This window comes from Mus caroli, unplaced genomic scaffold (genome assembly GCF_978045245.1).
Source record: "Mus caroli unplaced genomic scaffold, Mus_caroli_1 scaffold_18, whole genome shotgun sequence".
NCBI classification, from domain to species: Eukaryota; Metazoa; Chordata; class Mammalia; order Rodentia; family Muridae; genus Mus; species Mus caroli.
The window spans coordinates 38,782,745-38,809,256 of record NW_028227273.1 but is presented as its reverse complement, the minus strand read 5'-3'; the positions used below and the strand labels follow the sequence as shown (position 1 = coordinate 38,809,256).

The following is a 26,512-nucleotide window of genomic DNA, read 5'->3' as shown; positions in this document are numbered from 1 at the left end:
CCGGCCGGCGGCCCGTGCGGACGCCTCCGCCCCTCAGGCGTCCGACTCCCGCCTCTGGCTTCGCCTCCTACCGCCGTTGCTGCTTCCCGCGGCCTGGGCCTCCGCCGACAGCATGCCGCACGCCTTCAAGCCCGGGGACTTGGTGTTTGCCAAGATGAAGGGCTACCCGCACTGGCCGGCCCGGGTGAGGCCGCGCGTGGAGTGGACGGGCCCGGCGGAGTTGGCGGCCCCGAGCAGAGGGGCCGCGGGCGGGCGGGCGGGCGCGCGCGGGGAGGCTGGAATGGAGGCCGAGGGGAGGCTGAGGAAAGATTGGGGCTGCGGGCTCAGGTGACTGCACTGTGGTTTTCTGGAGTTGAGGAATCTCCTTTCTCCCGGACCACAGTGCCTGGGGTCTGGAGCGTCTTCGGGGAGGTCCCTGGTCTGAGGAACTTGTGTTCCGCTGTTCCGGATCCTGGTTCTGACCCGTGGTCCTTTGGAACTGAGGTGTGGCAATGTTTTGGTCTGAGTAACCTGCATGGTGAGGTCCTGAGTTTCAGAGACCCACAGTCCTGCAGAGAACGGCTGCGGTGCTAGCCTTGACCTCCTCCGGAACCTGTGTCACTTGGTTTGGTGTCCAGGGCCTGAGAGACCAATGTACTAGAGGTCAGAAATGCGTTTAGGGGATCCCAGGGTCGTGGAGCCTGAGGGATGTAGTGGGGCTCAAAGGGTGCATGGGCACGTTGGGATTGGAGTGGAAGGGTCAAATGATGGGAAGAGTCTCTCCCAGAGAGGCTGCGCGTGATAGATGGGGGAGCGGGATGCATCCGCAAGGAAAGGGACCTTATCTCTATGACCTAAATGTGGGCAAGTGTTGGAAGAAAGCTTTTCTGGGGACCTGGAGTCCGGCCCTTAAAGGGACTCAGTGGGCTGTATGTAGCTTACCTGAGAACAGGCAGCTTCAAGCTGGAGGTAGGAGGCTTTGAGGTTTCCTGTTTGAGAAAGCTGGGGTCAAGCAGTGTAGATGTTTGGAGCCTGGGTGCTCAGGTGGTAGAATTCTGGCCCTGGCAAAAATTGGCACATACACGGGGACCCAAAGGCTTCTGCTGCCCCCAGGACTTGGGACAGAGGTCACTCCAGGGCTGAAGTTAGTTGCATCCATGTGTCAGGACTGAAGGAATTTTTGTTTGTGCAGATGGTGGCTAGCGTTGCAAGTCCTGGTGCACATGTTCATTTGCATAGAAACAGAGTTTTGTTGCCTCTAGGTCTTAGTACAGAGGCTAGATTGGCTGTGTCTGCATGGGGGTGGGAATGGAAGACCATACGGCAGGGAGTTGCCATGGGAATGCCAAAGAGCAAGCTCAACAGGAACCAGCCCAGGAGGTAACTCCTAGAGGTCAGGACCAGAGGGGCCCATAAGTTCCTGAGGTGTGGGACCGTTGGGAGAAGCGGCCTGGCAGGGCTCAGCCGGGCAGGTTTGAGGATGCTTCTGCATCTGGTATTCTGCATCCAGCCACCAGGGACCAGAGTTTGAAGAGCAGGCTAGGGAGGATCCAGCAATCCCCCGGTGTTGATGAGGTGGGTGGTTAAGCCCTGGGAAATCCCACTGTGAGTGGGGAGACTAGGGAGCAAAACTTTACATTGGCCACTGCCCTCACTAGTCTACCTCTGCTCTCTATGAAGCTCTTGTCCCTTCCCCCTTCCCAGTCTTCTCCAGTACTGAGAGAACAGTTCCAAGCACCTGATTGGAGGGGAAGTGGCTACTAGCATCCTGTGGGAAGGTGACTGACAGCTGCTGGAACCCATGGGCTTTCACAAAGAGGGTGGGACTTCCGGGTTGCTCTGGGCCTGGCTCCTTCAGCACCCCACCTCATCCCTCCAAATCTCCATCCTTGTTGCTGCCAGATTTACCTCTGGGACAAGAACAGACTGGGCCTTTTTTCCAGGAGGGGCAGTCATTGGCTAGTCCCGGGAGTGGGGAGAAGCTGAACCTAGGCCCACCCCAGGGGGCTTCAGGGGACTATACTGGACCTGGCTCGGCTTAAGTACCTGTATGGGGGCCCAGCTTTCTTCTTGGTGGAAAGATAATCACTGTGGGTGGCAGACAGATTAGTAGAATGCACATAAGTGTGCAGGTTTCATAGCCAGGCATGGTTGTACTTACCTTCAATCCCAATCCCCATTGCTTAGGAGACAGAGACAAGTACCAGGCCACCTTTGTCTACATAGTTTGAGGACAGCCAGGCTACATAGTGAGACTGTCTAAAAGGAAAAAAAATTAATTCCAAATTAAGGGGTTAAGGAGATAGTGTATAGCTTAGTGGACCTGAGTTCAGATCTCTAGACTTGTGTTTGGAAGGTGCTGTGTCTTCCCATGGTGTGACTCCCCCCACCCCAAACCCCCCTAAGTAACTGGATGGTAACTGGGTCTGGATAAAGCTGCCTTTTGGCCTACACCTGAAACCCTCTGACCAGCCTGCCTCACACTACAGATTGATGACATTGCTGATGGTGCTGTGAAGCCCCCACCCAACAAATACCCCATCTTCTTCTTTGGAACGCATGAAACGTAAGTGTCCCCTCCGGGTTTTCAGTGTTCACCCGCAGACTGGCTTTTTTCCCAGGGTGACCTGGCTCACCTGGAACTGGCCTATGGTTCTTACATTCAGGGCCTTCCTGGGACCCAAGGACCTGTTCCCCTATGATAAGTGCAAGGACAAGTACGGAAAACCCAACAAGAGGAAAGGCTTCAACGAGGGGCTCTGGGAGATCCAAAACAACCCCCATGCCAGCTACAGTGCACCTCCGGTGAGTGCCTGGGAACAAGTGGGCAGTGGAGCATCTATAGGCTCCCAGTGGCAGGGGCTTCCTTAGGAACTTCCAGGATGGTTTCTCAGTACTGTAGATACTGTGGATCGGATCTTTCTTTGGGGTGTATTGCTGGGCTCTACAGAATGCTTAGCAGAATCGTAGGTCTGCTTACTCCACTCCAGGGATGCCCCAGGTCATTTTACCACATATGTGTATAGATGCCACCCAGTGCCCACTAGGTGGGGACCACCATCTAAGGATGAGCCTGGATTCTGAACAGGGTGTTACAAGTCTGGAAGAGGCCTCCCAAAAGTGAAAGGCTTGCTGTACTAGCACCCTCCTCTGTCCGGAACTCTCAGCTGAGGATTGGGTAGAGTAAGCAGTTGTTTGTGAATGTGAGAACTCCTGGTCAGAGAGAAGAAATAATGCCACGAGCCTGTCTGGAAATTTCTGGGGAGAGAAGAAATTTAGAAAAGTTGAAGAGAGGGGCTGGTGAGACTCAGCAGATGCTTGCCTTCCATTCCTGATGACGTGAGCACCTTCCCCAGTACTCACATGGTGGGAAGGGAGCTGTCTCCTGTATGTTACTCTCTGGCCTCCCTCCACACACGCCCACACTAAACAAATATAATTTCTAAAGTTTAAAATTAGAAGGTGTAATCAATAGAAAACCACTGTGGAAGGCTGGAGAGGGCTGCCTATGTGGATGTTCTAGAGTGAGATGAGAGTGGAGGGTATCAGGCTGGGTAGGGTCCTTCGCTCTGTTTTTACTCCTGCTTTGATGAGCTAGTGGTGTTTTGTATGGTGTATGCATATCCATATATATGCATTTCTTTGCAGGCTGGAGGTTAAAATCAGTGTCTTCCTTGATCCCTCCCCACCTTATATATTGAGCCATAGTCTCTCATGAACCCCTAGCTCACTCAGTTGTCTGAATTAGCTCAAAGGATACCCTGTTTGTGTCCTGTACACCTGGGCTCACAAGTGGGCTGCCTGGCATCTCTGGGAATGCCAGGAACCTTAACCCTGGTGCTTTTGTGAGTGCAATAGGTGCTTTACTGGGTAAGCTATTGCCTCAGTCCCTGCTCTGGAGGCTTTAATGAGAAATGGCAGAGTAGTGCCAGCTTGGGAGGGATGGTCATCCAGTTGGGAAGTAGCTGAAGGGAGCAATCACAACAAGCCAAAACCTGCTATTGTTAAAGAAGGTCACCTGGGTTTGTTGATGGTGAGCAAAGCAGGAGTTCATGAACATCAGTCCCAACCGTGGTTTTACTGGTAGAAATTGGAGTCTTCTCAGATATTCTAGTCATGTTTGAATCTTGAAATCTTGAAGTAGTAAGGTGCTTCTCTTTCCCTAACTGGCTCGTGCTGGAAGGAGTCTCCTGGGGGAGCAGCAAGTTGTATTGACACCTGCCAAACAAAAATCAGGCACTGGCCTTGAGTATGCAGTCAGAAATGTTCACACAGCAGGTGTCTCCCAAGCATTTCTGGTTTGGCTGCCTTTGTTGAGAGGCTGGGGGCATGTACTATATGCCAGTGACAGCTTACTTCTGTCATCTGTACCATGTGTGGAGAGTGGAGTAGCTCTTTGTCTCTGTTGGGCTCTGCTTGGGCAGGGGATCTTGAAGAAGATCCTGTCATGATCTCTGCTGGCACTAGTTTGAACGCTCTCTGGTTACACATCCTAAGCCTGTTGCCTGCTAGTGAATCATCACTATATTTAATATTTATTGGACAACTATAGCTTGTGGTCACTGTGAAGACAAATACAGCCCTCAAGGAAACAAAACTCAAACATCAAGTGCTGAAGTCAACTAGCTAGCCACATGCCTCTAAGACAGAGTGGCTGGAAGCTCTGAGAGCCTCTAGCTGCCCTGTGTTTCCATGACCTAGTGTGCTCTCAGGGGGACATGAGTGTGGAATGTAGATGTGTCTGTCATGCCAGCATTCAGAGATGCTGAGACAGGAGGCTCTCTTGGGTTAGAGTACAGGGTTTTGTTGGTTGGTTTGTTTGTTTGTTTACATGCATGTTTTTAGTTACATACATATGTGCCTTGGTACACTTCTGAAGGTCAGAGAACAACTGTGGAAGTTTATGTTCTTCCACATGTGGGTTCTAGGAATCAAACTCAGCTCAGGCTTGACAGCAAGCACTTTTACCCACTGAGCCCTTTCACTGGCCTCAGTAGTGTTTTTGCAGGTGGGACAGACTAGTTCTCTAGTAGGGTGGCCTTTTTTTTTTTTTTTTAACCAGAAGAGCCCAAGCAGTACCTTGGCTTGTGTCAAGCTTGTGCTTGTCCTGTCTCAGCCTCCCAAGCATAAGTTTACAAGTGTGAGACTCAGTCATTCATGGCTGTGAGCTGGTGCCATAAGGGGGTGCAAAGGGGTCCCACTGATCTAGAGAGATGTCTCAGTTGGTAAAATGGTTGTCATGAAGTCAGGAGGACCCAAGGCCAGCACCAACATAAAGCCAGATGTAGTGTTTGCTTGGTCTCTGCACTGGGGAGGCAGAGATAGGGGTCACCTCAATGAGCTCTTAGCACTGCAGCCTTGCCTCAGAAAGGTGACCCACTCCTAAGTGGCAACTGAGCTTGGCCCATTCTAGGCACACCTATTTTTCATCATTGATGTTCACTTACTTTTTGGTTATGAGTTAAGTAAACACACAAAGTTGATATCAGAGGACAATTTGCAGTGGTTGGTTCTTTCTACCATGTGGGTCCTGAGGATCAAACTTCAGGTGATCAGACTTGGTGTCAAGCACCTTTACCCAATGAACCATATCGACAGTCCTGTAATATTTTTGTTTTTTAACCATGCATCCCAGGCTGAACTCAATTGGGAACCTCAGTTCAAACCTCAGTGCAACCTCTCTGATGCTGGGATGAGGAACAAGAATCCTTGGCTTCTGTCTAGAGCTTCTCCCCCCCCCCCCCCGCCCCCCCGAGACAGGGTTTCTTTGTGTAGCCCTGGCTGTCCTGGAACTCACTCTGTAGGCCAGGCTGGCCTCGAACTCAGAAATCTGCCTGCCTCTGCCTCCCAAGTGCTGGGATTAAAGGCATGTGCCACCATGCCCAGCTCTGTCTAGAGCTCTCAAGCTAGTTAGCAACACAAGGAGCTGGGTGCAGAAGGCAGACTTAGGCTGGGCATTCTTCCCTTCTGACTAGCACCTAAGCCCACAGGCTGCTGGAAAAGAGAAGCCTGATGTAGAGGCACCACCACTGATGGGGAGTACCATCAAGCCCTGGGTCTCTACCACACCTACATGCTGCTTGCCTCCATGTCCTGCCAGACCCCCAGGGTTAGGGGCAGTGTGTAGTCAGTACTCAGTTATGAGACACCATAACCAAAAGCAACTTGGAGAGGAAAGGTTTTATTCAGCTTACACTTCTGCATCACTGTTTATCATGGAAGGAAGTTGTGTCAGGAACTTAAAACAGGCCAGGATCCTGGAGGCAGAAGCTGATGCAGAGGCTGTGTAGTGTGCTGCTTACTGGCTTGCTCAGCCTGCTTTCTTACAGAACCCAGCTACCAGCCCAGGGATGACACCACCCACAGTGGGCTGGGCCCTCCCACATCAATCACTAACTAAGAAAATACCCTACAGTTAGATCTTAAGGAGGCATTTTCTCATTTGAGGCTCACAAAAACAAAAAACTAGCTATCATACTACCCTCCAGGATACACAGCTGAGCTGGACTGTGCAGCTGTGGTCCCTTGGCCAGACTGACACTGAATCTTCAGTTTTGAGTTTTTGAAACAAGATCTCATTACCTAGCCCAGGCTGGCCTGAAACTCTCAATTCTGCCCCAGCCTCCTTTGAACTAAGATGACAGTTACATGCCATGATGCTCAGCTTTGAGGAACAATGCTGTTTGGTGTCCAGTTGTATTGGAGACCGGGTCTTGTGGCACATGCATACTATTGTGCAAGTGTAGATGTGAGAGGACAGCCCCTGTGTCAGTCCTCTCCTTCTACCTTACTTGAGGCGTGGTCTCTTGTTCTGTATGGCCAAGCTGTCTGCCAGCTCTCAGAGAGATTCTCCTGTCTCAGGAGGCATGCTTTGATTACAGCTGCTCACAATATGTTTTGCTTTCATGTGGGTTCTGAGGGTTTGAACTCCAGTCCTCATACTTGCACAGCAAACGCTTCTGTCCAACCTCCAACTTAAAGGCCACAGTGGGCCTGTGCCTACGCTGAAGGTCTCTTGCTGACCTACTGAGTTATATAGCTGATGTAAAACCTCTCTGACTGTGTCCAGATGCCATACACTGTGTCATCCATGAACAACAGTGGTTCTCCATGGTGTGATGTTGCCCTGTTCTTCCATGAAAGCCACTTGGCATTGTCTTCTTGGAAAACAAGAACCATGCTGTCATTTTGGGGGGATGAGAGAAAGGGAGAAAGAACAGAGTCACAGTCCCCACACAGGCCATCACTTTTCCCTTTTAGTATGTTTGGTTTAGGGTTCACCCTACATAAGTATCACACAGTTCAAAATGGTTCAGGCAGGACTGTGTCACAGCTCTTTGGCCACACCAGCACTGTGAAGACAAATGTTCTCTGATTTTCATTTGGTGGGGTCATTAGCCTGGGCTAGGGTCTGTGCTGAGGACTCAGCCTCTGCTGTCAGTTGGGAAAGATACTGGACTTTATGAAGGAGGTTGTAGAGCCCCTGCCAGCCCTGCTGCCTCCCCTCTTTGCCTCCCTCCTTTCTTTTCCTTCCATTACTTTTGAGACAGGATGTCACATATCCCAAGCTAGCCTCAAATTCCCTGTGTAGCTGAAGGTGACTTCAGACTGTTGAGATCCTACTGTCTCTGCCTCCCACATGCTAGGTAACGAATAGGTCTGGCCTGTGTTTCCATGCTTCTGTGTGAGTTTATGTGCCTGGGCTCAGGCATAAGCACCTGGGAGACCTGGACTTCTTATCTCTCTGTTCTGGTCTCCTGATTCCAGCTGCAGCTCATTTCTGTTCTCATCCATGCTCTAGTGATCTGCTCCATAGCTTTTTTTTTTTTTCTCAGCCTCTGCAAGCCCCCATCCCCTGTCCTTCACCAGGTTCTTAAGATTTACATGTATATCTATGTGCTGTCTGGTTTTATGTCAGCTTGACACAGTAGAGTCATTTGGGAAGAGCCTCACATGAAAAGATGTTCCCAACAGATTGGCTTGTGGTCATTCTCTTGATTGATGGTATGGGAAGGCCCAGCTCACTGTGGGTGATGTCACCCTTTGGCTGGTGGTACTGGGTGCAATAAGAAAGCAAGCTGAGCAAGCCAATAAACAGCACCCTTCCATCACCCCTGCATCAGCTCCTGCCTTAAATTCCTGTCCTGATTTCCTAGATGATGAGCTGTTAGCTGAAATAAACCCTTTCCTCTCCAAGTTCATGGTTTTGGTTATGGTTTTTTAACCATAGCAATAGAAGTACTAAGTAAGACACATTGGTATCAGGAGTGAGGTATTGATGACATTCATGACCATATGTTTTAGGGAGGATTGTGATATCATTTGAACTTTGGGCTAAGAAATCCATTGAGTATGCAGAGCTCAATTGGCTGTTCTGTGGGTGTCTAGAAGATAAAAATATTGAAAGCAATGCAGATGATGGAGGCTTGCCTTCTGAAGGTTCAGAGTATATTAAGAATTCTTCTATTGGGCTGTTCACTGAAGTGAAACCTTTGCTTTGTGAGAATAATCAATGTTGGGCCTGAAGAATCAAGTGACAGAGACCAGCAAGGCTGAAGCAAAATCTGAGAAGAGATTCTTCAGGGTTAGCACACAGAGGCTGTAGTTCAAAGTATCAGCATCGAACTTGCAACTCATGCTGGCAGCCAAACTTAGTTATATGTAAGTCACTGAGGTGGTGCTGGTTTGAAGGCTGAAGAAGTCTTGAAGAGCAGCTGAGGCTTGGCACCAGGAAAGGCCAATGGTGAATGTGCGGCCTTAGTTGTAGTAGAAGCCCCAAGATTGAAGCCTTAGTACCATGTAGCAGGGTGAAAGTCCCTGAAAAGAACCTACAAAAGGCCACTGGTGAAGATGCAGCCCAGTTGCAGAGACCCCAGTATTTTGGAGATGTCAGTGGCATAGGGTGACCAAGAACAATAGCAAGTGTGGTGGAGTGGGTCTGAGACGACTAGAAGACAAGCTGTGTGTGCTTCAGATGACACAGCTACAGATGCTACTGCCAAGACCTTTGGAGACCAGAGCTTGAAGTCTCTTAGTCTTCCCTGAGCTGTGCATGGCTGGCTGGACTTAGATTTTGCTTTGACCTGACTAACTGCCCTGCTCCCTTCCTCCTAGAGTAAGAAAGAATGTAACTTTTATTTTATTTTAATTTATTTAACCCCACATTTGAGAGACTTTGGATATTTAGAGAAACTTTGAACTTAGAGATTGAACTTTTTTGTTTGTTTGTTTTTTTTGAGACAGGGTTTCTCTGTATAGCTCTGGCTGTCCAGGAAATCACTTTGTAGACCAGGCTGGCCTTGAACTCAGAAATCCGCCTGCCTCTGCCTCCCAAGTGCTGGGATTAAAGATGTGCACCACCACTCCTGGCTTGAGATTGAACATTTTTGTTATTCGTTTTTGTTGTTGGATTTGTTTTGTTTGGGGGGGGTTGGTGGGGTTTGTTGGTTTTTTGGGAGGTTTTGGGGGGTTTTGGTTGGTTGGTTTTTTTGTGGGGAGGATGTTTCGAGACAGGATATCTCTGTATAGCACTGGCTGTCCTGGAGATATTTTAGTTTTTTGTTTTAGTTGGTTGGTTTTGGGTTTGGTTTCTTTCTTTTTTTCTTTTTGTCTGTTTTTTGAAAGTGGAATCTGGCCATCCCAGCCTTTTCCTTTTGCCGAGAGAACCCTCATTCCCTTGTAACACTTGTAAGCTGCATCTTGCCTACCCTGCTCTTCCTCTGACCTGCCTTTCTGAGGTCCCAGTACAAATCCTTCACTTCACAGGTCTCACAGCAGCTCCTCATTTCTCAGTCCTCACTTTCTGCTTCCTGTGTTTAGGAGCCTTGTGTGATCCTCTTGTTTCTAGGTTGTCAGCTCCTGGATTGGACAGGAGACCAAGTTGTGGTCAATTCATACATAGCTTGTGATGTGGCTGGACTGTGGCTGCTGCCTGAGCAGGCATTGTGAGAGTGGCAAGTTCAGCAGTGCCCCTGGGGCTGGCTTCTTCTCACAATTGTAGAACAGCTTGAAATAGAGCCAAGCCAGACCTGTTCAGGCAGGCCTGTCTTCCCAGCACAACTTCAAGGCCAGCACAGGCTGTACAGAGTGAATCCCAGGCCAGTCAGGCTTCTTAGTACCCTTTGTAATATAGAAAGTAAAGAGGGCTCCAGGGTTGTAGCTCAGTGGGAGAGTGCTTGCCCAGTATGTCTGAAACCCTGTATTCAGTTCCCAGTAGCACACACACAAAGCAAAGAAACAAAACCCACAGTTCTTACTACCACTTGTTCACATGACAGCTTTGCCTACCTGCAGCATCCTCATGAGGCTAAAAGCTGTGACCTCCCCCTGGCACAGATGGAAACTGAGGCACAGAGCCAAAGCATTTGCCCCTACATCTTCCTACCTACATCATCCTACTGTCTCAGCTTCCCAACTCAAGAGTGAGGTAGCCAGACCCTGAGCCAGGATTCCAAGCATTACTGTCTGCTTTGTTAACTTGGGGCTAGGAAGTCTATCCTGGCCCCTTGGTGACACATCTGTCACCCCAACCCCAGCCGGTGAGCTCCTCTGACAGTGAGGCCCCTGAAGCCGACCTGGGTTGTGGCAGCGACGTGGACAAGGACAAAGAATCCCGGAGGGTCATGACTGTGACAGCTGTGACCACCACAGCCACCAGTGACAGGATGGAGAGCGATTCTGACTCTGACAAGAGCAGTGATCACAGTGGCCTGAAGCGGAAGACACCAGTCTTGAAGGTAGTGTGAAGAGGGTAGCTACTCCAGGCCTGTCCCTTTGGTGGCCCCTTGCCATTTCCAGCCCCTTTCCATAGGAGTTGTTTTTGTTGTTTGTTTTGAGACAGGGCTTCACTGTGTAATAGCCCAGTCAGGCCTAAAACTTGTAATCTTTCTGCCTTGGCCTCTGGGAGTGCTGAGGTCATGAGTATGCACCACCGTGCCTGCCTCAGTACTCATTTTTAATGAGATTTGAGGGGCTGGTGAGATGGCTCAGCAGTTAAGAGCACTGACTCTCTTCTGAAGGTCCTGAGTTCAAATCCCAGCAACCACATGGTGGCTCACAACCATCCGTAATGAGATCTGATGCCTTCTTCTGGAGTGTCTGAAGACAGCTACAGTGTACTTATATATAATAAATAAATAAATAAATAAATCTTTTTAAAAAAAAAGAATTGAGGTAAAATTCAGATACTTTGAGGTTGATTTCTTCAGGGGGTATGACTCTCAGTGACATTTTTAATCTTTATGTGAGTATGAGATTATGTCCACATGTTTGTGTCTATGTGTAAAGAGGCCAGAGGTTGACATCAGGCATCTTCCTCAATTGCTTTACATCTTGTATTTTGAGACAAGAGTCTCTAACTGCCTGCATTTGAGAGCTTACCAGTTTTACTAAGCAGCCAACAAGCCTGGGGACCCTTTGTCTCTGCTTCCCTGGCTCTGATTACAGATGTAGGTTTGCTTTTTTGTTTGTTTGGTTTTAGTTTTTTGGGTGGCAGTTCTTATTTTCTACATCTGTGTGTTTTACCTGCACACCAGTTATGTCTGCACACCACATTTATTTCATGTCTGATACCCAAAGCCAGAGATGGTATCTGGTCTCCTGGGACAGAGTTGGTGTTTGTTTTGTTTGTTTGAGACAGGCCTCACTGTGTAGCCCTGGTTATCCTGGAACTCACCATGTAGATCAGGCTGGCCTCAAACTTTTACCCCAGCCTCCTCTTCCTCCTTAGTGCTGTGGTTAAAGGTGTGTGTAACCACTCCTGGCTTTGCAGTTACTGATGGTTGTGAGCAGCCTTGTGCTAGCTGGGAACCAAGCCTGGATCCTCTTGACAGGAGCCAGTGATCTTAAGTGCTGAGTAGTTGCTCAAGCCCCAGCCCCTTTTTAAAATATGTTTTTCATCATGTATATATATTTGTGACTTGGAGGGTGCACATGAGTGCAGGTGCCTGTCAAAACAAGAGGCATCAAGTTCTGTAGAGCTGAAGTTACAAACAGCTGTGAGCTACCTGTGGGAGCCTGTGTAAGCAACCAGCGCTCTACCATGGAGCTGCTGCTTTCACCCTGATGTACGTTTCCATAAGGGTCCTGATGATGGGATACGGGTCCTCGGGCTTGCATGGTCGATGCTTTTGCTGCCGACCCCTTACAGACTGTTTGACCATGTCAGTGTGTACTTTTCAACCATAGTAAGCTGCACTGCCTCTTCCATAGTTCCTTCTGTGAGCCTGTCAGTCCTACTGGAGTCTGCTCTCTCTGTGCCAGTCCTGCTGGCGTCTTCTGTCTGTCTGTCTGCTATCTATATCTCTGATTTCTTTTTGATATAAAGCATGTGACATAAAATGGAGCATTCTGAGGTATGGTCCTCACAGTAAAAGTTCCAGCCCCATCAAACACTGTCCTCCCCAACTTCCCTTCTCTAGTTCTGATCACTCAAAGAATAGGGAGCTCCTCGGAGTGGGACCTACAGCTGTGTGTGCCTTTGTGTATGGCTCACATCGTGACCCCAGAGTTAAGTAGCATCAAGGCTACACAGGACGGTCCCATCTGGAGTGGGGGTTTGTTTAGCTGCTGACCCAGCCTGACCATGACTTCCAGGTGTCAGTCTCTAAACGAGCTAGAAGAGCTTCCAGTGACCTGGATCAGGCCAGTGTGTCCCCATCAGAAGAGGATTCTGAGAGCCCATCTGAGTCGGAGAAGACCAGTGACCAGGTGAGCAAACACCAGCCCCCAGGACAGCCTGGCATGGCAGCCAGCACCCCTGACACTCCTGTCTCTCCACCCAGGATTTTACCCCAGAGAAGAAGACAGCGGCCCGGCCGCCACGGCGAGGTCCTCTGGGAGGACGCAAGAAGAAGGTAAGGGTTCTGTGCCCCAGGTCCTAAGCAGCATGAGGGGCCTTTTATGGCAGTGATGCCTGGGTACCCAGGTATGTGGTGATGCCCCTGTGGCCTGTGGGTCACTGCTGCTCCTACCCCACTACCACAATTGGAAAATCAGGTCCTATCTGCTGAAATGTTGTAGATCGTGTGTACTGTGTGTACACGTTGGGAGTGTGAGGACTTGTGTTTTCAAGGCTGCGTGTGCAGGTGCAGGTGATTTTGTGCATCTGTGGCCATGTGTGTGATATGGACTGTGAGTGTTGTACTGTGGCTTGTTGTGGGAGAACTGGACATATGAAGAAGAAAGCAGGCCAGGCCTTCTGTGCAGATTTTCAGTGCATGCCTACCGTGGAAAGCCCCTGGTGGGCTTGGCCCTGCCCCTGTCACCAGGAACTACCAGGTGCCCAAGACCCATGTCTCTGCTGTGGATGAGGAGCAGAACTGTATCTCTTGGGGACTGCAGCCACCTCTGCCATCACCCTACCACCCTGTGTGGCTCCTCTTCCATTTTGGGCTCTAGCTCCCCACTGGCTATGCCTGTCCCCAGAAGGTGCCATCAGCCTCAGATTCAGACTCCAAAGTTGACTCAGATGGGGCCAAGGAGGAGCCTGTGGTTGCAGCACAGCCGTCTCCATCCTCCTCGTCCTCCTCCTCATCATCATCATCCTCAGACTCAGATGTGTCTGTCAAGAAACCCCCTCGAGGTAGAAAGCCAGGTAAGACCTGAGCCAACTTTCATATACCCCTGGGAGGCCATGAAGAGAAGGTCACCACTCCTTTTCCACAGCTGAGAAGCCACCCCCAAAACCCCGAGGGCGGAGACCAAAGCCAGAGCGACCACCTTCCACCTCCAGCAGTGACAGGTGGGTGTCACCCAGTGATATGGGGGCCGCAGAGTGTGCTGGGATCCCCACTGATAGACTCTCCATCCCAGTGACAGTGACAGTGGTGAAGTGGACCGCATCAGTGAATGGAAGAGACGTGATGAAGAGAGAAGGCGTGAGCTGGAGGCTCGGAGGCGGCGGGAGCAGGAGGAAGAGCTCCGGAGACTTCGAGAACAGGAGAGGGAGGAGAAGGAGCGGCGCAAGGAGCGGGCAGAGCGTGGGGGCAGCAGTGGGGAGGAGCTGGAGGACGAGGAGCCTGTGAAGAAGCGTAGCCGAAAGGCTCGAGGCCGAGGCACACCATCCTCCTCTGACTCAGAACCTGAGGGGGAGCTTGGGAAAGAGGTGTGTGGTGCCCCCTCTTCACCTGAGTCACAAGACACTGACCCTGGGCCCCACTCTTTTGAGCACCTACTGGGTACTGGGCCTCATCCTGGGTGTTGGTGATACAATGGAAACACAGCCTAGGACCCCAGGCCTAGAAAATAGGGATAGCTAGTCAGTCAAGGGTCCTTCCAGCATATATATGGCTTGTCTCTCACATGGAGATCTGGACTTCACAGTTCCTCCTAAAGGCCAGGGAAGCCATTGCCCAGATATGCTGGGTGGGGGGCGGGGGCAGAGCCCACAGCTCTGTAGACTAAATGAGGGGAATAGGGAACAAACTTTATCTGAGGCAGCAACCTGTCCTTTGGCTGCTCCCTGTAGGGGAAGAAGTTGGCCAAGAAGTCCCAACTGCCAGGCTCAGAGTCTGCAAGGAAACCTGGGCAGAAGGAGAAGAGAGGGCGGCCAGATGAGAAGCCACGAGCCAGGTCAGCATCTGTCCTGAGCCTTGGATCTATGAGTTTAGCCTCAGAGCTACACCCATCCAAGGGTTCCTCCGACCCTTGAGCCTGCAGCCGCAGGACTTGCCCTGCCCCTACCTTACTATGGGAGTCCCTCCTGGGCCACATGTGGCTGTCAGACTAGGAGCTGCTGGCTTATAGTGGGTGGAGACCAACAGCAATGTCCAGAACCCCAAAAAACCATCCAGCCGGTGTCCACAGCATCCAGAAGCTTTAACTCAGCTGCAGGTGGTGCAGTGCAGCTCCTGTTTGTTCCCTAAGTATATTCCCAGCTAGTGCTAATTAGAGCTGCCCATGGGTGTCAGCAGTGTGTCGTGGTCGCCACACATCAGGGGATGTGATAGGTCAACCATGTGATCCTCATCTGCACAAAAGCAGAGAGGGCCCCAGGCCCCTGGCCTGACTGTCCTCACCTTGGGCCTCCCAAGATAGCCTGTCTGATGGGAGCCTCTCCATAGGCCTGTGAAGGTGGAGCGGACACGGAAGCGGTCAGAGGGTCTCTCACTGGAAAGGAAGGGGGAGAAGAAGAAAGGTGAGCACTAGCAGTGGTGTTGGGTTGCACGGCTCCAGTGTGGACCTGTGATGGTAAGAGGGGCTGGGCCACCTTGTACCTGGGGCCAGAGCCACCCTGCTCAAGCCAGTATCTCTCCTGCCCAGAACCCTCCGTAGAGGAGAGACTGCAAAAGCTGCACAGCGAGATCAAATTTGCACTGAAGGTTGACAACCCAGTAAGACACCTGCTGCAACCCCACACTGTCCTGAAATGGGGCTTTCCTCAACCACCTCCTTACTGATTCCTTGGAAGTCTTGGGAAACAGAGGCAGGGTCCCCTGGGTGGAGGAGTGGGTTTCATAGTATTTCAGGGATTGCCTTGTAATCTCCCCTGGGAACAGCAGGCAACCTTCTAGGAGACAGCCAGGGCTGCCTCTCCACTCTTGCCTTGCAGGATGTGAGGAAGTGTCTGAGTGCACTGGAAGAACTGGGGACTCTGCAGGTAACCTCTCAGATTCTTCAGAAGAACACAGACGTGGTAGCAACGCTGAAGAAGGTATAGCATGGGTGAAGCATCTAGGAGATGGTGGTGCTATCTAAGGGGAGGTCTCAGGGGGCACAGCCATTTGCCCTTCTAAGCCTGGCCTCCTGGTGGCCAGATTCGCCGGTACAAGGCCAACAAGGATGTGATGGCGAAGGCAGCAGAGGTCTACACCCGGCTCAAGTCACGAGTCCTGGGGCCGAAAGTTGAGGCTCTCCAGAAGGTGAACAAGGCTGGAGCCGAGAAGGAACGGGCCGATAACGAGAAGCTAGAGGAGCAGCCGGGGGAGCAGGCTCCCAGAGAGCTGGCAGAGGATGAGCCCAGCACCGGTGAGGGCTGCCTGCACCAGGCCAGAGGGCAGGGGAACAGTGCCATGTTTGTCCCCAGCAAGCTTGCCAGACCCAACCTCCTTCTGGGGCAGCTGGCATAGTGTGTTCAAGCTCTACTAGGTGCTAGAAATGGGGTGCTGGAAGTGTTCTTTGGGCCATAGCACCTATATGCACTTAAACTGCTTGTAAGTTTGACCCCAGCTGAGTGAGGAGGGTTCTAATGAAAGGCAAGCTGTGTGTTCATAATGACCCTCTGTCTCCCTAGATCGGTCAGCACCTGTGAATGGTGAGGCCACATCCCAGAAGGGGGAGAACATGAAAGACAGAGCACAGGAAGACGGGCAGGACTCGGAGGATGGCCCCAGGGGTGGCTCCTCAGAAGAGCTGCATGAGTGAGTCCCTGGGACATCAGGTGCATTCCCTGCACAGTGGAGCCCTCACCCCGCCCCTACCACATGCTGGGGCCAGCCAACACTCTGATCTTGGCCCACATTAGGCCACCCCAGGCTTTCAGCTACTGGTACTCTGGGAAAGAACTTCCTGCTGACTGTCTAGGTCTAGCCCTCCGGTAACCACCATGAGCACTGGCCACCAGGCTGAGCTACAGTTGGACTGGGGAGGGTCAGGAAGGCCATACAAGGCACAGGTGCCTTTGACAGGAGTGTCACCCTTCCTTGGCTGCCCACCGACCCATTGGCTCCATTGAGACACCAGGCAACCGCATGCTTACAAACCTTCTTTATGCCCCCAGCAGCCCACGGGACAACTTGGACCCAGCCAGGCCTGGAAATGAGCGTCAGGACCATGAGAGGACGCGGCTGGCCTCTGAGTCTGCCAATGATGACAATGAGGACAGCTGAGCTCCAGCCACTGTGGCCATGGTGCCATGTCCGTCCCCAGCCTCCCAGGGAAGTGCTGCGCTGTTTGTATTTGTGGTCTGGGCTTTTCTGCCTAGTTCTGTGATTTCAATTGACATGAAATGGCTATAAAGAATTTTGTAATGAAAAAGAAACAGCTTTTATTGGCTTAGGTGCTGGCTACCATGAGCAGTATAGAGAGCCAGACCTGATTCAGGGCAGGTCTCATACCCATAGGCCGGCAGAACTCTTAGTGCAGCGAGTAGCCTGTTCTACCAGCTTGAGTGAAGCAGATACTAAAGACAGCCCAACAGAAATCCATCACCAGCTGTGCAGGGACCCCCAGGTGGGACCAGCAAAGTGCCTCTGGGGCAGCTCGGCCTCTAGGCTGGAGTGTTGCAGTCCACACCATCCCAGCCCCCTCTCACTGTAGCTTTGAGCAGGGGCTTCCCCACTCTTCTGTGTTCCCAGTGGGCTCACGAGTTGGGTACATGCCTCCTGGGTGTATCCACCTGCCTCAATAGCCACCAATAACTTGGCATGATGTAATGAGGCTCATGCCATCTGTTGGAAAGCTTAGCTGTAGGCTCTGAGCCCAGTGTTTGCCAGTGGCTGGGTCTAGTGTCACCCTGATGCTGACATGGCAGAAGGAATAGGAAAGGCTCCTTGGGGTCTCTATCATGGCATTCCTTGGCCACAGCTGGCCCAGCCCTAAAGCTTGTGGACATTGTTATTTTCCAAGAGTGCAGATAAAGGAGCTGGAAGATTGGGGTCACTAGTACTGCTGGGGTTCAGGAAGGGCTGGGCTATGGCCTTGGCCTGGCGGTGAGCCAGTGCCTTGTGCCCCAGCATCTTGTTTGCTTGTATCTTGGGTGCATGGGGCAAGGGAGATGAGCCATCACCTGCCCATATCCCCATTCAGTACAGTCTTCAACCCTAGGCTGCAGGCCATGTTCCTATACAGGCCGCAGCTACTCAGCAGTGCTGGGCCTGTAAGATCAACCCTGTCTCCATGCAGTGATATATATATGACTCTCGTTTTCTCAGCAGAGCAGGCCTGAGTCAGGCCCATAGCAGCCTGGAATGTAATTGTGTAGTTTTGTGCAGCATTTCTCCCTACTAAGTATCAGAAGCGGCTGTAGGAGCCTGCATCAGCATGGCTGTGCATTCTAGTCCCGGGGAACAAGGATATGAACTGTCTAGTCATTAGCTAAGATCTGTGGTTGTGCTGCCCAGAGTGGGGCCTGGGTTGGAGTGGCATCACTCATAGAGGAGAGCTATGGGCCCTGGAAAGACGGTCAGAGCCCCAAGGATAGAAAGCTGGCCAGTGGGGATGCGTGGTGCTTCTTTACTCTGTGTGGGGGTCTGTGTGGCCTGTATCTGAACAGACTTGGTGGCTAGTTTGGAGGGAAGGGATCATTGGTTCTTAGAAAAAGCAGGAGCTGTGGCTGGTTTCAAATTCACTTTCCGAGGATCTTCTGCTCCTGTTCAATCCAGAGCTTTGGGGAAGTACAGCCAGCTGTGGTCACAGCATGGTCCCTGGGCACCCCACCTGCCCAGCCCTCGGGTGCCTACAGCTGGCCACAAGGCATCGAGGTGAAGGGTCCAACCAGCCAGCTGAGTGGAGGGTTCTGCTGCAGCTTCTCGAGCAGCACCTCCAGGCCCTGCCAGGCCTCAACAACACCAGCACTGCTCTGGGCCAGCTGCTCTGTCTGCAGCTCACTACCTGTCTCCGAAGACACAAGGCCATACAGCTTGCAGAGGCTGTGTCGTGCCTGCCCTGCCTGCTGCTGCACCTCTGGCAGGCCCTGCAGGCTGGTTGCCAGGCTGCTGTAAGCTGCATGGAGCTGATGGGCAAGGGTGCACAGCCTGTCCTGAGCCACGGAAGCCCGCATCTGCAGAGGTGGAGAAAGGTAAGGAGGGACAGGGCTTTGACTAGGGGCAGTGGGAAGGAAGGCCCATGCCACACCCACCTCATGGCTACCAACAGCCTCCACCATGGTGCTCAAGCTCTGGTCACTGCACAGCTTCCCACATGCAGCCTCCATGGTCATGTCTGTCTGGAAAAAGAACCACAGGACAAGTAGTGGGCCCAGAAGGGGTGGGAACACTCAGTCCTGTACTTGGATCTTGAGTCCATATGTGCTGCAGCCCAAACACAAAGTCCCCATGAGGGCATCTGGAAGGCCAGGTGGTAGTTCCTCTGTCCACTCATCTCCCACCCTACTACTCTTCTCTGCATGTCCACACGGATTCCTTTCTGTCCCCTGACCACTCTTACCATGCTCTTTCCCCAGGAATCTCACCTTGCATCACACCATACCTCTGTCTTTTCCATAGTCCCTGGGTATCTGTTTAGGGGACAGGGGGGCTTTGTGGCCAGGGAGGAGGTGGACAGATGTCAGAGACCCAGAATATTAGGCTTCTGTGTCCATGATACCCAGCATAACTCGAGGTGGGTGGAATATTGGGGGAAAAAACCCTGCTAGAGCCCGGTCACCCACACTACCCTTTCCCTTAGGTTCACAGATTGCAGCCACACACTCAGCTCACTAGATGTCGCCGGTACACCCATGCATCAGCTCCCTCTGCGTGCAGGTCGCTTAGCCCACTGGGCACTTGGCTAGTGACCAGTTGGAGGTATCCAGAGTGGAGATGAGAGATGTTCTTACCATCTGGAAGGCCTCCTGGAGCTGGGCTAGTGCGGCCCTGGCTTGGAACTGGCTGTGCTGTATGTGGCTCAGGGCATGTTCAAAGGCCCGCTGGCGGAAGCTAGGGGCCAGGTCACCCAGACGGATGTAGTAGCTTCCCCGGTCAGCAGAGAGTACTCGGGGCCCTGACTCTGAGACCGCCAGCTGAGCTGGAGGAAGGCAATGAGATTCAGTCTGAAAGGTGCCTTGAGACACCCAAAATGGGTATAGGGTCTCACCAAAGCCCAGGCTCTAGGGACCCTTGATAGGGAAGGGCAGAGGCACTCACCTTGTTCCTCGGTTGTCATGGGCTGAAAGATATCACCCAGCCCTTTTAACTCATCACGAAGTGCAGCAAAGCCTGTGGCAGCCAGCTGACCACACTCCTCCACTGACCTGGTAGCTGCGCGGGCAGATGAAGCCATACCAGTCACAGGGGTTTTGGTGTCAGCTCTGGGCTCTGTGACATGCCCCAAGCCATATGTGTCTGAGAAGCTGCTTGTCTCACAGCACAGGGACTCTGTAGAAGTCAGGATGGCTTGTCCTACCCCATGGTTAGTGACACTGTAACTGCTAGGCTCATGACATATGATGGAATGAGAGCCAGAAAGTGAACTTGGAACTGTGTGAACACCTGTGTGGATGGCATTGGTGGCTACATTACCTGATTGAGCCAGCACAGAAGACTGGGTGTCTCTGGTGGTGTCTGTGTTCTTATGAATACCTTTAGCCATGTTCATGGCACTGGTAACCCCAGCACAGACAGTGTCCTTCATGCCTGTAAGCATATGCTTGCTGATGTCCAGGCTTGTTTGCACTGTTCCTCTGGCTGTGTCCATTGTGCCTATGAGTGCTGCATTCGAAGTATTCAGGCCTCCTTGAGCAGCCCCTTTGACTACATTAATGGCTCCTGTGGCCCCAGCACGTACAGAGTCCTTTGTGTCCATCAGCATGCTCTTGCTTGTATCCAGACCCATTTGCACTGTCCCTTTGGCCACATTTGCTGCCCCTGTGAGCCCCGTGGTCAAGGTGTCCTTGGTACTTAAGAGCACAGACTTGGTGGTATCCAGACCTCCTTGGGCAGCCCCTTTGGCAACATTAATGGCACCTGTGAGTCCTGTGGTCACCGTGTCCTTCGTGCCCATGACCACAGACTTGGTAGTGTCCAGGCCTCCTTGGGCAGCCCCTTTAGCTACATTAATGGCTCCTGTGAGCCCAGCACATACAGTGTCCTTTGTGCCAGTCAACACAGTCTTGCTGGTGTCTACACCCATCTGTGCTGTACCTTTAGCCACATTCATGGCCCCTGTGAGTCCTGTGGTCACCGTGTCCTTTGTACCCATGACCACAGACTTGGTGGTGTCCAGGCCTCCCTGGACGGCACCTTTAGCCACATTCACAGCCCCTGTGAGTCCTGTGGTCACCGTGTCCTTTGTACCCATAAGCACAGACTTGGTGGTGTCCAGGCCTCCTTGGGCAGCCCCTTTAGCCATGTTAATGGCTCCTGTGGCCCCAGAACATACGGTGTTCTTCGTGCCAGTCAGCACAGTCTTGCTGGTGTCTACACCCATCTGCACTGTGCCTTTAGCCACATTCATGGCCCCTGTGAGTCCTGTGGTCACCGTGTCCTTGGTGCCCATGACCATAGACTTGGTGGTGTCCAGGCCTCCCTGGACGGCACCTTTAGCCATGTTCACAGCCCCTGTGAGTCCTGTGGTCACCGTGTCTTTAGTGCCCATGACCACAGATTTGGTGGTGTCTAAGCCACCCTGGATGGTTCCTTTGGCCACATTTACTGCACCAGTGACCCCAGCATATACATTGTCCTTTGTGCCTGTCAGCACTCTCTGGCTGGTATCCAGACCTGTCTGTACTGTTCCTTTAGCCACATTCATGGCTCCTGTGAGTCCTGTGGTCACTGTGTCCTTCGTGCCCATGAGCACCGACTTGGTGGTGTCCAGGCCTCCTTGGGCAGCCCCTTTAGCCACATTGATGGTTCCTGTGAGCCCAGCACATACAGTGTCCTTTGTGCCAGTCAGCACAGTCTTGCTGGTGTCTACACCCATCTGCACTGTGCCTTTAGCCACATTCATGGCCCCTGTGAGTCCTGTGGTCACCGTGTCCTTGGTGCCCATGACCACAGACTTGGTGGTGTCCAGGCCTCCCTGGACAGCACCTTTAGCCACGTTCACAGCCCCTGTGAGCCCTGTGGTCACCGTATCCTTAGTGCCCATGAGCACAGACTTGGTAGTGTCCAGGCCTCCTTGGGCAGCCCCTTTAGCTACATTAATGGCTCCTGTGAGCCCAGCACATACAGTGTCTTTTGTGCCAGTCAGCACAGTCTTGCTGGTGTCTACACCCATCTGCACTGTGCCTTTAGCCACATTCATGGCCCCTGTGAGTCCTGTGGTCACCGTGTCCTTGGTGCCCATGACCACAGACTTGGTGGTGTCCAGGCCTCCCTGGACGGCACCTTTAGCCACGTTCACAGCCCCTGTGAGTCCTGTGGTCACCGTGTCTTTAGTGCCCATGACCACAGATTTGGTGGTGTCCAGGCCTCCCTGGACGGCACCTTTAGCCACGTTCACAGCCCCTGTGAGTCCTGTGGTCACCGTGTCTTTAGTGCCCATGACCACAGATTTGGTGGTGTCCAGGCCACCCTGGATGGTTCCTTTGGCCACATTTACTGCACCAGTGACCCCAGCATATACATTGTCCTTTGTGCCTGTCAGCACTCTCTGGCTGGTATCCAGACCTGTCTGTACTGTTCCTTTAGCCACATTCATGGCTCCTGTGAGTCCTGTGGTCACTGTGTCCTTCGTGCCCATGAGCACCGACTTGGTGGTGTCCAGGCCTCCTTGGGCAGCCCCTTTAGCCACATTGATGGTTCCTGTGAGCCCAGCACATACAGTGTCCTTTGTGCCAGTCAGCACAGTCTTGCTGGTGTCTACACCCATCTGCACTGTGCCTTTAGCCACATTCATGGCCCCTGTGAGTCCTGTGGTCACCGTGTCCTTGGTGCCCATGACCACAGACTTGGTGGTGTCCAGGCCTCCCTGGACAGCACCTTTAGCCACGTTCACAGCCCCTGTGAGCCCTGTGGTCACCGTATCCTTAGTGCCCATGAGCACAGACTTGGTAGTGTCCAGGCCTCCTTGGGCAGCCCCTTTAGCTACATTAATGGCTCCTGTGAGCCCAGCACATACAGTGTCCTTTGTGCCAGTCAGCACAGTCTTGCTGGTGTCTACACCCATCTGCACTGTGCCTTTAGCCACATTCATGGCCCCTGTGAGTCCTGTGGTCACCGTGTCCTTGGTGCCCATGACCACAGACTTGGTGGTGTCCAGGCCTCCCTGGACAGCACCTTTAGCCACATTCACAGCCCCTGTGAGTCCTGTGGTCACCGTGTCCTTGGTGCCCATGACCACAGACTTGGTGGTGTCCAGGCCACCCTGGATGGTTCCTTTGGCCACATTTACTGCACCAGTGACCCCAGCACATACATTGTCCTTTGTGCCTGTCAGCACTCTCTGGCTGGTATCCAGACCTGTCTGTACTGTTCCTTTAGCCACATTCATGGCTCCTGTGAGTCCTGTGGTCACTGTGTCCTTCGTGCCCATGAGCACCGACTTGGTGGTGTCCAGGCCTCCTTGGGCAGCCCCTTTAGCCACATTGATGGTTCCTGTGAGCCCAGCACATACAGTGTCCTTTGTGCCAGTTAGCACAGTCTTGCTGGTGTCTACACCCATCTGCACTGTGCCTTTAGCCACATTCATGGCCCCTGTGAGTCCTGTGGTCACCGTGTCCTTGGTGCCCATGACCACAGACTTGGTGGTGTCCAGGCCACCCTGGATGGTACCTTTAGCCACATTTACAGCCCCTGTGAGTCCTGTGGTCATCGTGTCCTTAGTGCCTATGACCACAGATTTGGTAGTGTCCAGGCCTCCCTGAACAGCACCTTTAGCCACATTCACAGCCCCTGTGAGTCCTGTGGTCACCGTGTCCTTAGTGCCCATGACCACAGACTTGGTGGTGTCCATGCCTCCCTGGATGGTGCCTTTGGCCACATTCACAGCCCCTGTGAGTCCTGTGGTCACTGTGTCCTTAGTGCCCATGACCACAGACTTGGTGGTGTCCAGGCCTCCCTGGACAGCACCTTTAGCCACATTCACAGCCCCTGTGAGTCCTGTGGTCACCGTGTCCTTAGTGCCCATGACCACTGACTTGGTGGTATCCAGGCCTGTCTGTACTGTCCCTTTGGCCATGTTTGCAGCTCCCATGAGTCCTGTGGTAACTGTGTCCTTCGTATTGGTGAGGACATTCTTTGAAGTGTCAAGACTTCCCTTGACAAGACCTTTGGCCACACCCACTGCTCCCATGACACCTCCAGACACTGCCTCCTTAGTGCCGACAAGGGCCGACTGGGTAGCACCCAATCCACCCTGGACCATTCCTTTTGCAGCATCCATGATGCCAAACACCCCAGAGGAGAAGGCATCTTCACTGCTGGTCACACTGAAACTTCCCATGTCCTTGTCTCCAGCTTTCTAATGAGGAAAGGCAGAGGTCAACACCCACAAAAGTCCCTCTATGCTGTCCATATCTTCTGTGCACCCAGTCCTCTGAGTTCCTTGGATCTTTCTCTGCACCTACCCTGACCAAACACCCTAGCCTTATCCAGCTGTAGGGTAATGTCTGGGAACCCAGGACAGAGCATACAATCTCACTAAAATGATTCCCTTCTAGCTGGACATGTGATCATCCCAGCACTTAGGAAGCTGAGGCAGGATTGTTGCACGTCTGCCTGGGCTATATAGTTAGTATGAGACCCCATCAGTGACTGCTGGGCTTTGACAGCTCAAACTATTGCCAAGGGACCACAAGATCAGAGGCCGCCCTCTATTGTCACTTGACTGCTTGATACAGGGTCTCATGTAGCCAAGAAGGACTTGCTGGGGTGACACAGATATGTTGCCACTGAGCAGCTCTGGCTAGATGCTACTTCCCCAGGGGACTTTGAACAGACCTGCAGAGTCTAAAGTTGTCCCAACAGAGGAGCTGTGGGCACTGAGTCAGTGAAAGCTGGGCCAGCATTGCATCCCACAGTGCCTGAGTGCTCCCTACCTTTGAGTGATGTAAGGTGTCACCCCTCCCCCAAAGCCTGCCTAGAAAATATACCCACGCCTGCTGGGGCTGGCGCTGTAGTGCAGAGGTATGCACACACCTGTCAATCCAGCATTTGGGAGGTTGAGGCAGGAAGATCAGATGCTCAAGGTCAGCCTCAGCTATATAATGAAGTACAGGCCAACCTGGGCACATGAGACCCTGTATCAGATACAAGCAAACCCCATTTCCTTCAGGGTCAGGAGGGTAAATGAAAGGGATTCGATGGATGCTTAATTGTTGCCAAAATAGAGGTGATCCTGGCTGCCAGGGTTGTGATTTGATTTGAGTCTACAGGGTGTGGTCCTATCATTGCTGGCCCTCTGAGAACTGATTTGTGTGGTGTTTTGGGACACAGTCCCTGTGTCCCAGGGGCAGGGGAAAACAAGTGCTGAGCACAGAGCCCATAGGATTGCTGAAAGGTTGTGCCCATTTCCCAGATGTGAAAACTGAGGCCCAAGGTAGAGAATGTACTGGTAACCCTACCTCGTGAAAGGAAGTAGAACCTCCCAGAGAAGCCCAGGTTTCCTGTCCAAGGTCTTCCAACCCAGCTCACCTGTTCAGAAGGTTGGAGCAGCCCTGCTGCATCCCCTGCCATCTGTGAGTTGGTGGACACTGCAGAGACAGAGACAGACAGGGAATGAGGGGCAGGCCTCTGGCTAGAGCCTGGTGCTGTTGTGCAATTACCAAGCCTGTCCCTAAAGGACAGGAATGTCCCAGCTGCTGGCAAGGGAAAGCAGGAGCCAGGCCCAGCCTCCCTTCCCACTCACTGCCAAGGGTGGCCCTTGCCCATGTGACGCAGGCCCCTGCAGCTGCGGGAGGACATTCTGTGCTGGACTCTGAGTGCTGGACACCCACCCTGCACACTTAGGGCCCACAGAGCTTGCAGTGGGCAAGTGGTGCCACCCTGCCGTGGCAGCCCTGCCATGGTCACCAGCTGCCTGTTACACATATGTGACCTTCAAGGAAATAGCCTGCTGCAGGCACCCCAGTTGAGCCTCAGAATGCTGTGTTACCCCAGGGCAGCTGCTGGCCCTCTCTGAGTACCCTTGACAAGCTCAGACAAGCACACCGTCCAGCCTAGTATCCAGTGCAAAGAGCAGAGGCACCTTGACAGGGTTTAAACGCCCCGTTCCCCCCCCCCCCCCCCGGCTATATTGCTCAGTATCTCCGCCTCAGTTTCCTTATCTAAGGAGATTACATAGATACAAGGTCACCAGAGTTGCTGAAGCTCCTTCCCAGGCAGTTGCTCTGCCAGGCTACTCAGTCCCCACTTATCTTGTGCCACTCACCTTTAGATGAAGGGGCAGGAGCCTCCGAGGGGTCTGTTGCTGTTTGTAAGTCCTTTGTGGAGGTGGAGCTGTGAGTGTGGGACACCAGGTTCCGGGCAGAGCTGAAGCCAGGCAGGGACCCAAAGAAACTGCTCAGGGTCTGCGTGGGGTGAGTAGGGGTGAGGTAAGTGGACACTGGGGTTGCCTTCCTAGGGTCCCTGGCAGGGTAGCCCTCTGTTCTCTTACCTTGCCTTTGGATTTGGGGGGACCCCTGGTCCCATCTCCTGAAGCTGACATGATGGCAGCCTGCGGGGCTAAGAAAGGAGAAGAAAGTGGAAAGTGCTGGAGGGCCCTCCTGTTTCATCCCCACCCTGACTCCCACCAGCACCCCCTTCACCCACCTGGAGGTGGCAGACTCTGGGTGACACAGCAGTTCGACTCACCTGGACCAGTCAGGGTAAAGGGTCCCTCAGAGCAGGACCGCTGCTGGCAGCGTCTGGGCGCCCAATTCCCAAGCCTTATAGGGTCTGGGGAGGGTGTGGGCCTGGCTGGCCCAGGCAGGCGGCCAGAGAGCGGGGGAGGCGGG

The 26,512-nt window shown here is 52.7% G+C and overlaps 2 protein-coding genes across 7 annotated transcripts; one reads left to right on the top strand and one right to left on the bottom strand.

The window, feature by feature from the left end:
- Hdgfl2 (HDGF like 2) lies at nt 1-16,957 on the top strand. 5 transcript variants are annotated; one of them, XM_021149335.3, is made up of 16 exons: nt 1-184; nt 2,469-2,545; nt 2,646-2,784; nt 10,515-10,715; nt 12,574-12,687; nt 12,762-12,833; nt 13,405-13,573; nt 13,645-13,720; nt 13,792-14,083; nt 14,447-14,550; nt 15,042-15,115; nt 15,241-15,311; nt 15,530-15,631; nt 15,735-15,945; nt 16,211-16,337; nt 16,700-16,957. In XM_021149335.3, the coding sequence occupies exons 1-16, from the start codon at nt 113-115 to the stop codon at nt 16,803-16,805; spliced, it is 2,007 nt and encodes a 668-aa protein (XP_021004994.1). In that variant the 5' UTR covers nt 1-112; the 3' UTR covers nt 16,806-16,957. The 5 variants fall into 5 exon arrangements, with proteins under 5 accessions (XP_021004994.1, XP_021004992.1, XP_021004991.1 ...); XM_021149333.3 differs by having other exon boundaries at nt 16,697-16,957; XM_021149332.3 differs by having other exon boundaries at nt 13,378-13,573.
- Plin4 (perilipin 4) lies at nt 16,937-26,512 on the bottom strand. Of its 2 annotated transcripts, XM_085832951.1 has the most exons (8): nt 26,328-26,511; nt 26,173-26,240; nt 25,948-26,086; nt 25,212-25,270; nt 19,782-24,039; nt 19,475-19,662; nt 18,776-18,862; nt 16,937-18,697 (listed from the first exon to the last, which is right to left on the bottom strand). In XM_085832951.1, exons 2-8 carry the CDS (start codon nt 26,221-26,223, stop codon nt 18,374-18,376), a joined length of 5,106 nt encoding a protein of 1,701 aa, XP_085689077.1. In that variant the 5' UTR covers nt 26,224-26,240; nt 26,328-26,511; the 3' UTR covers nt 16,937-18,373. The 2 variants fall into 2 exon arrangements, with proteins under 2 accessions (XP_085689077.1, XP_085689076.1); XM_085832950.1 differs by having other exon boundaries at nt 16,937-18,862; nt 26,328-26,512.

What these genes read in the sequence shown, in the direction of transcription:
- Hdgfl2 (XM_021149331.2), top strand. Translation starts at nt 113, where the DNA reads ATGCCGCACGCCTTCAAGCCCGGGGACTTGGTGTTTGCCAAGATGAAG. An exon ending in GGAAGACACCAGTCTTGAAG is followed by an intron (nt 10,716 to 12,573) that starts GTAGTGTGAAGA and finishes CATGACTTCCAG; the next exon opens with GTGTCAGTCTCTAAACGAGC. An exon ending in CACTGAAGGTTGACAACCCA is followed by an intron (nt 15,312 to 15,529) that starts GTAAGACACCTG and finishes CTTGCCTTGCAG; the next exon opens with GATGTGAGGAAGTGTCTGAG.
- Plin4 (XM_085832950.1), bottom strand. Translation starts at nt 26,223, where the DNA reads ATGTCAGCTTCAGGAGATGGGACCAGGGGTCCCCCCAAATCCAAAGGC. An exon ending in CCCCCAAATCCAAAGGCAAG is followed by an intron (nt 26,087 to 26,172) that starts GTAAGAGAACAG and finishes CACCCCACGCAG; the next exon opens with ACCCTGAGCAGTTTCTTTGG. An exon ending in TCCTGCCCCTTCATCTAAAG is followed by an intron (nt 25,271 to 25,947) that starts GTGAGTGGCACA and finishes CTGTCTCTGCAG; the next exon opens with TGTCCACCAACTCACAGATG.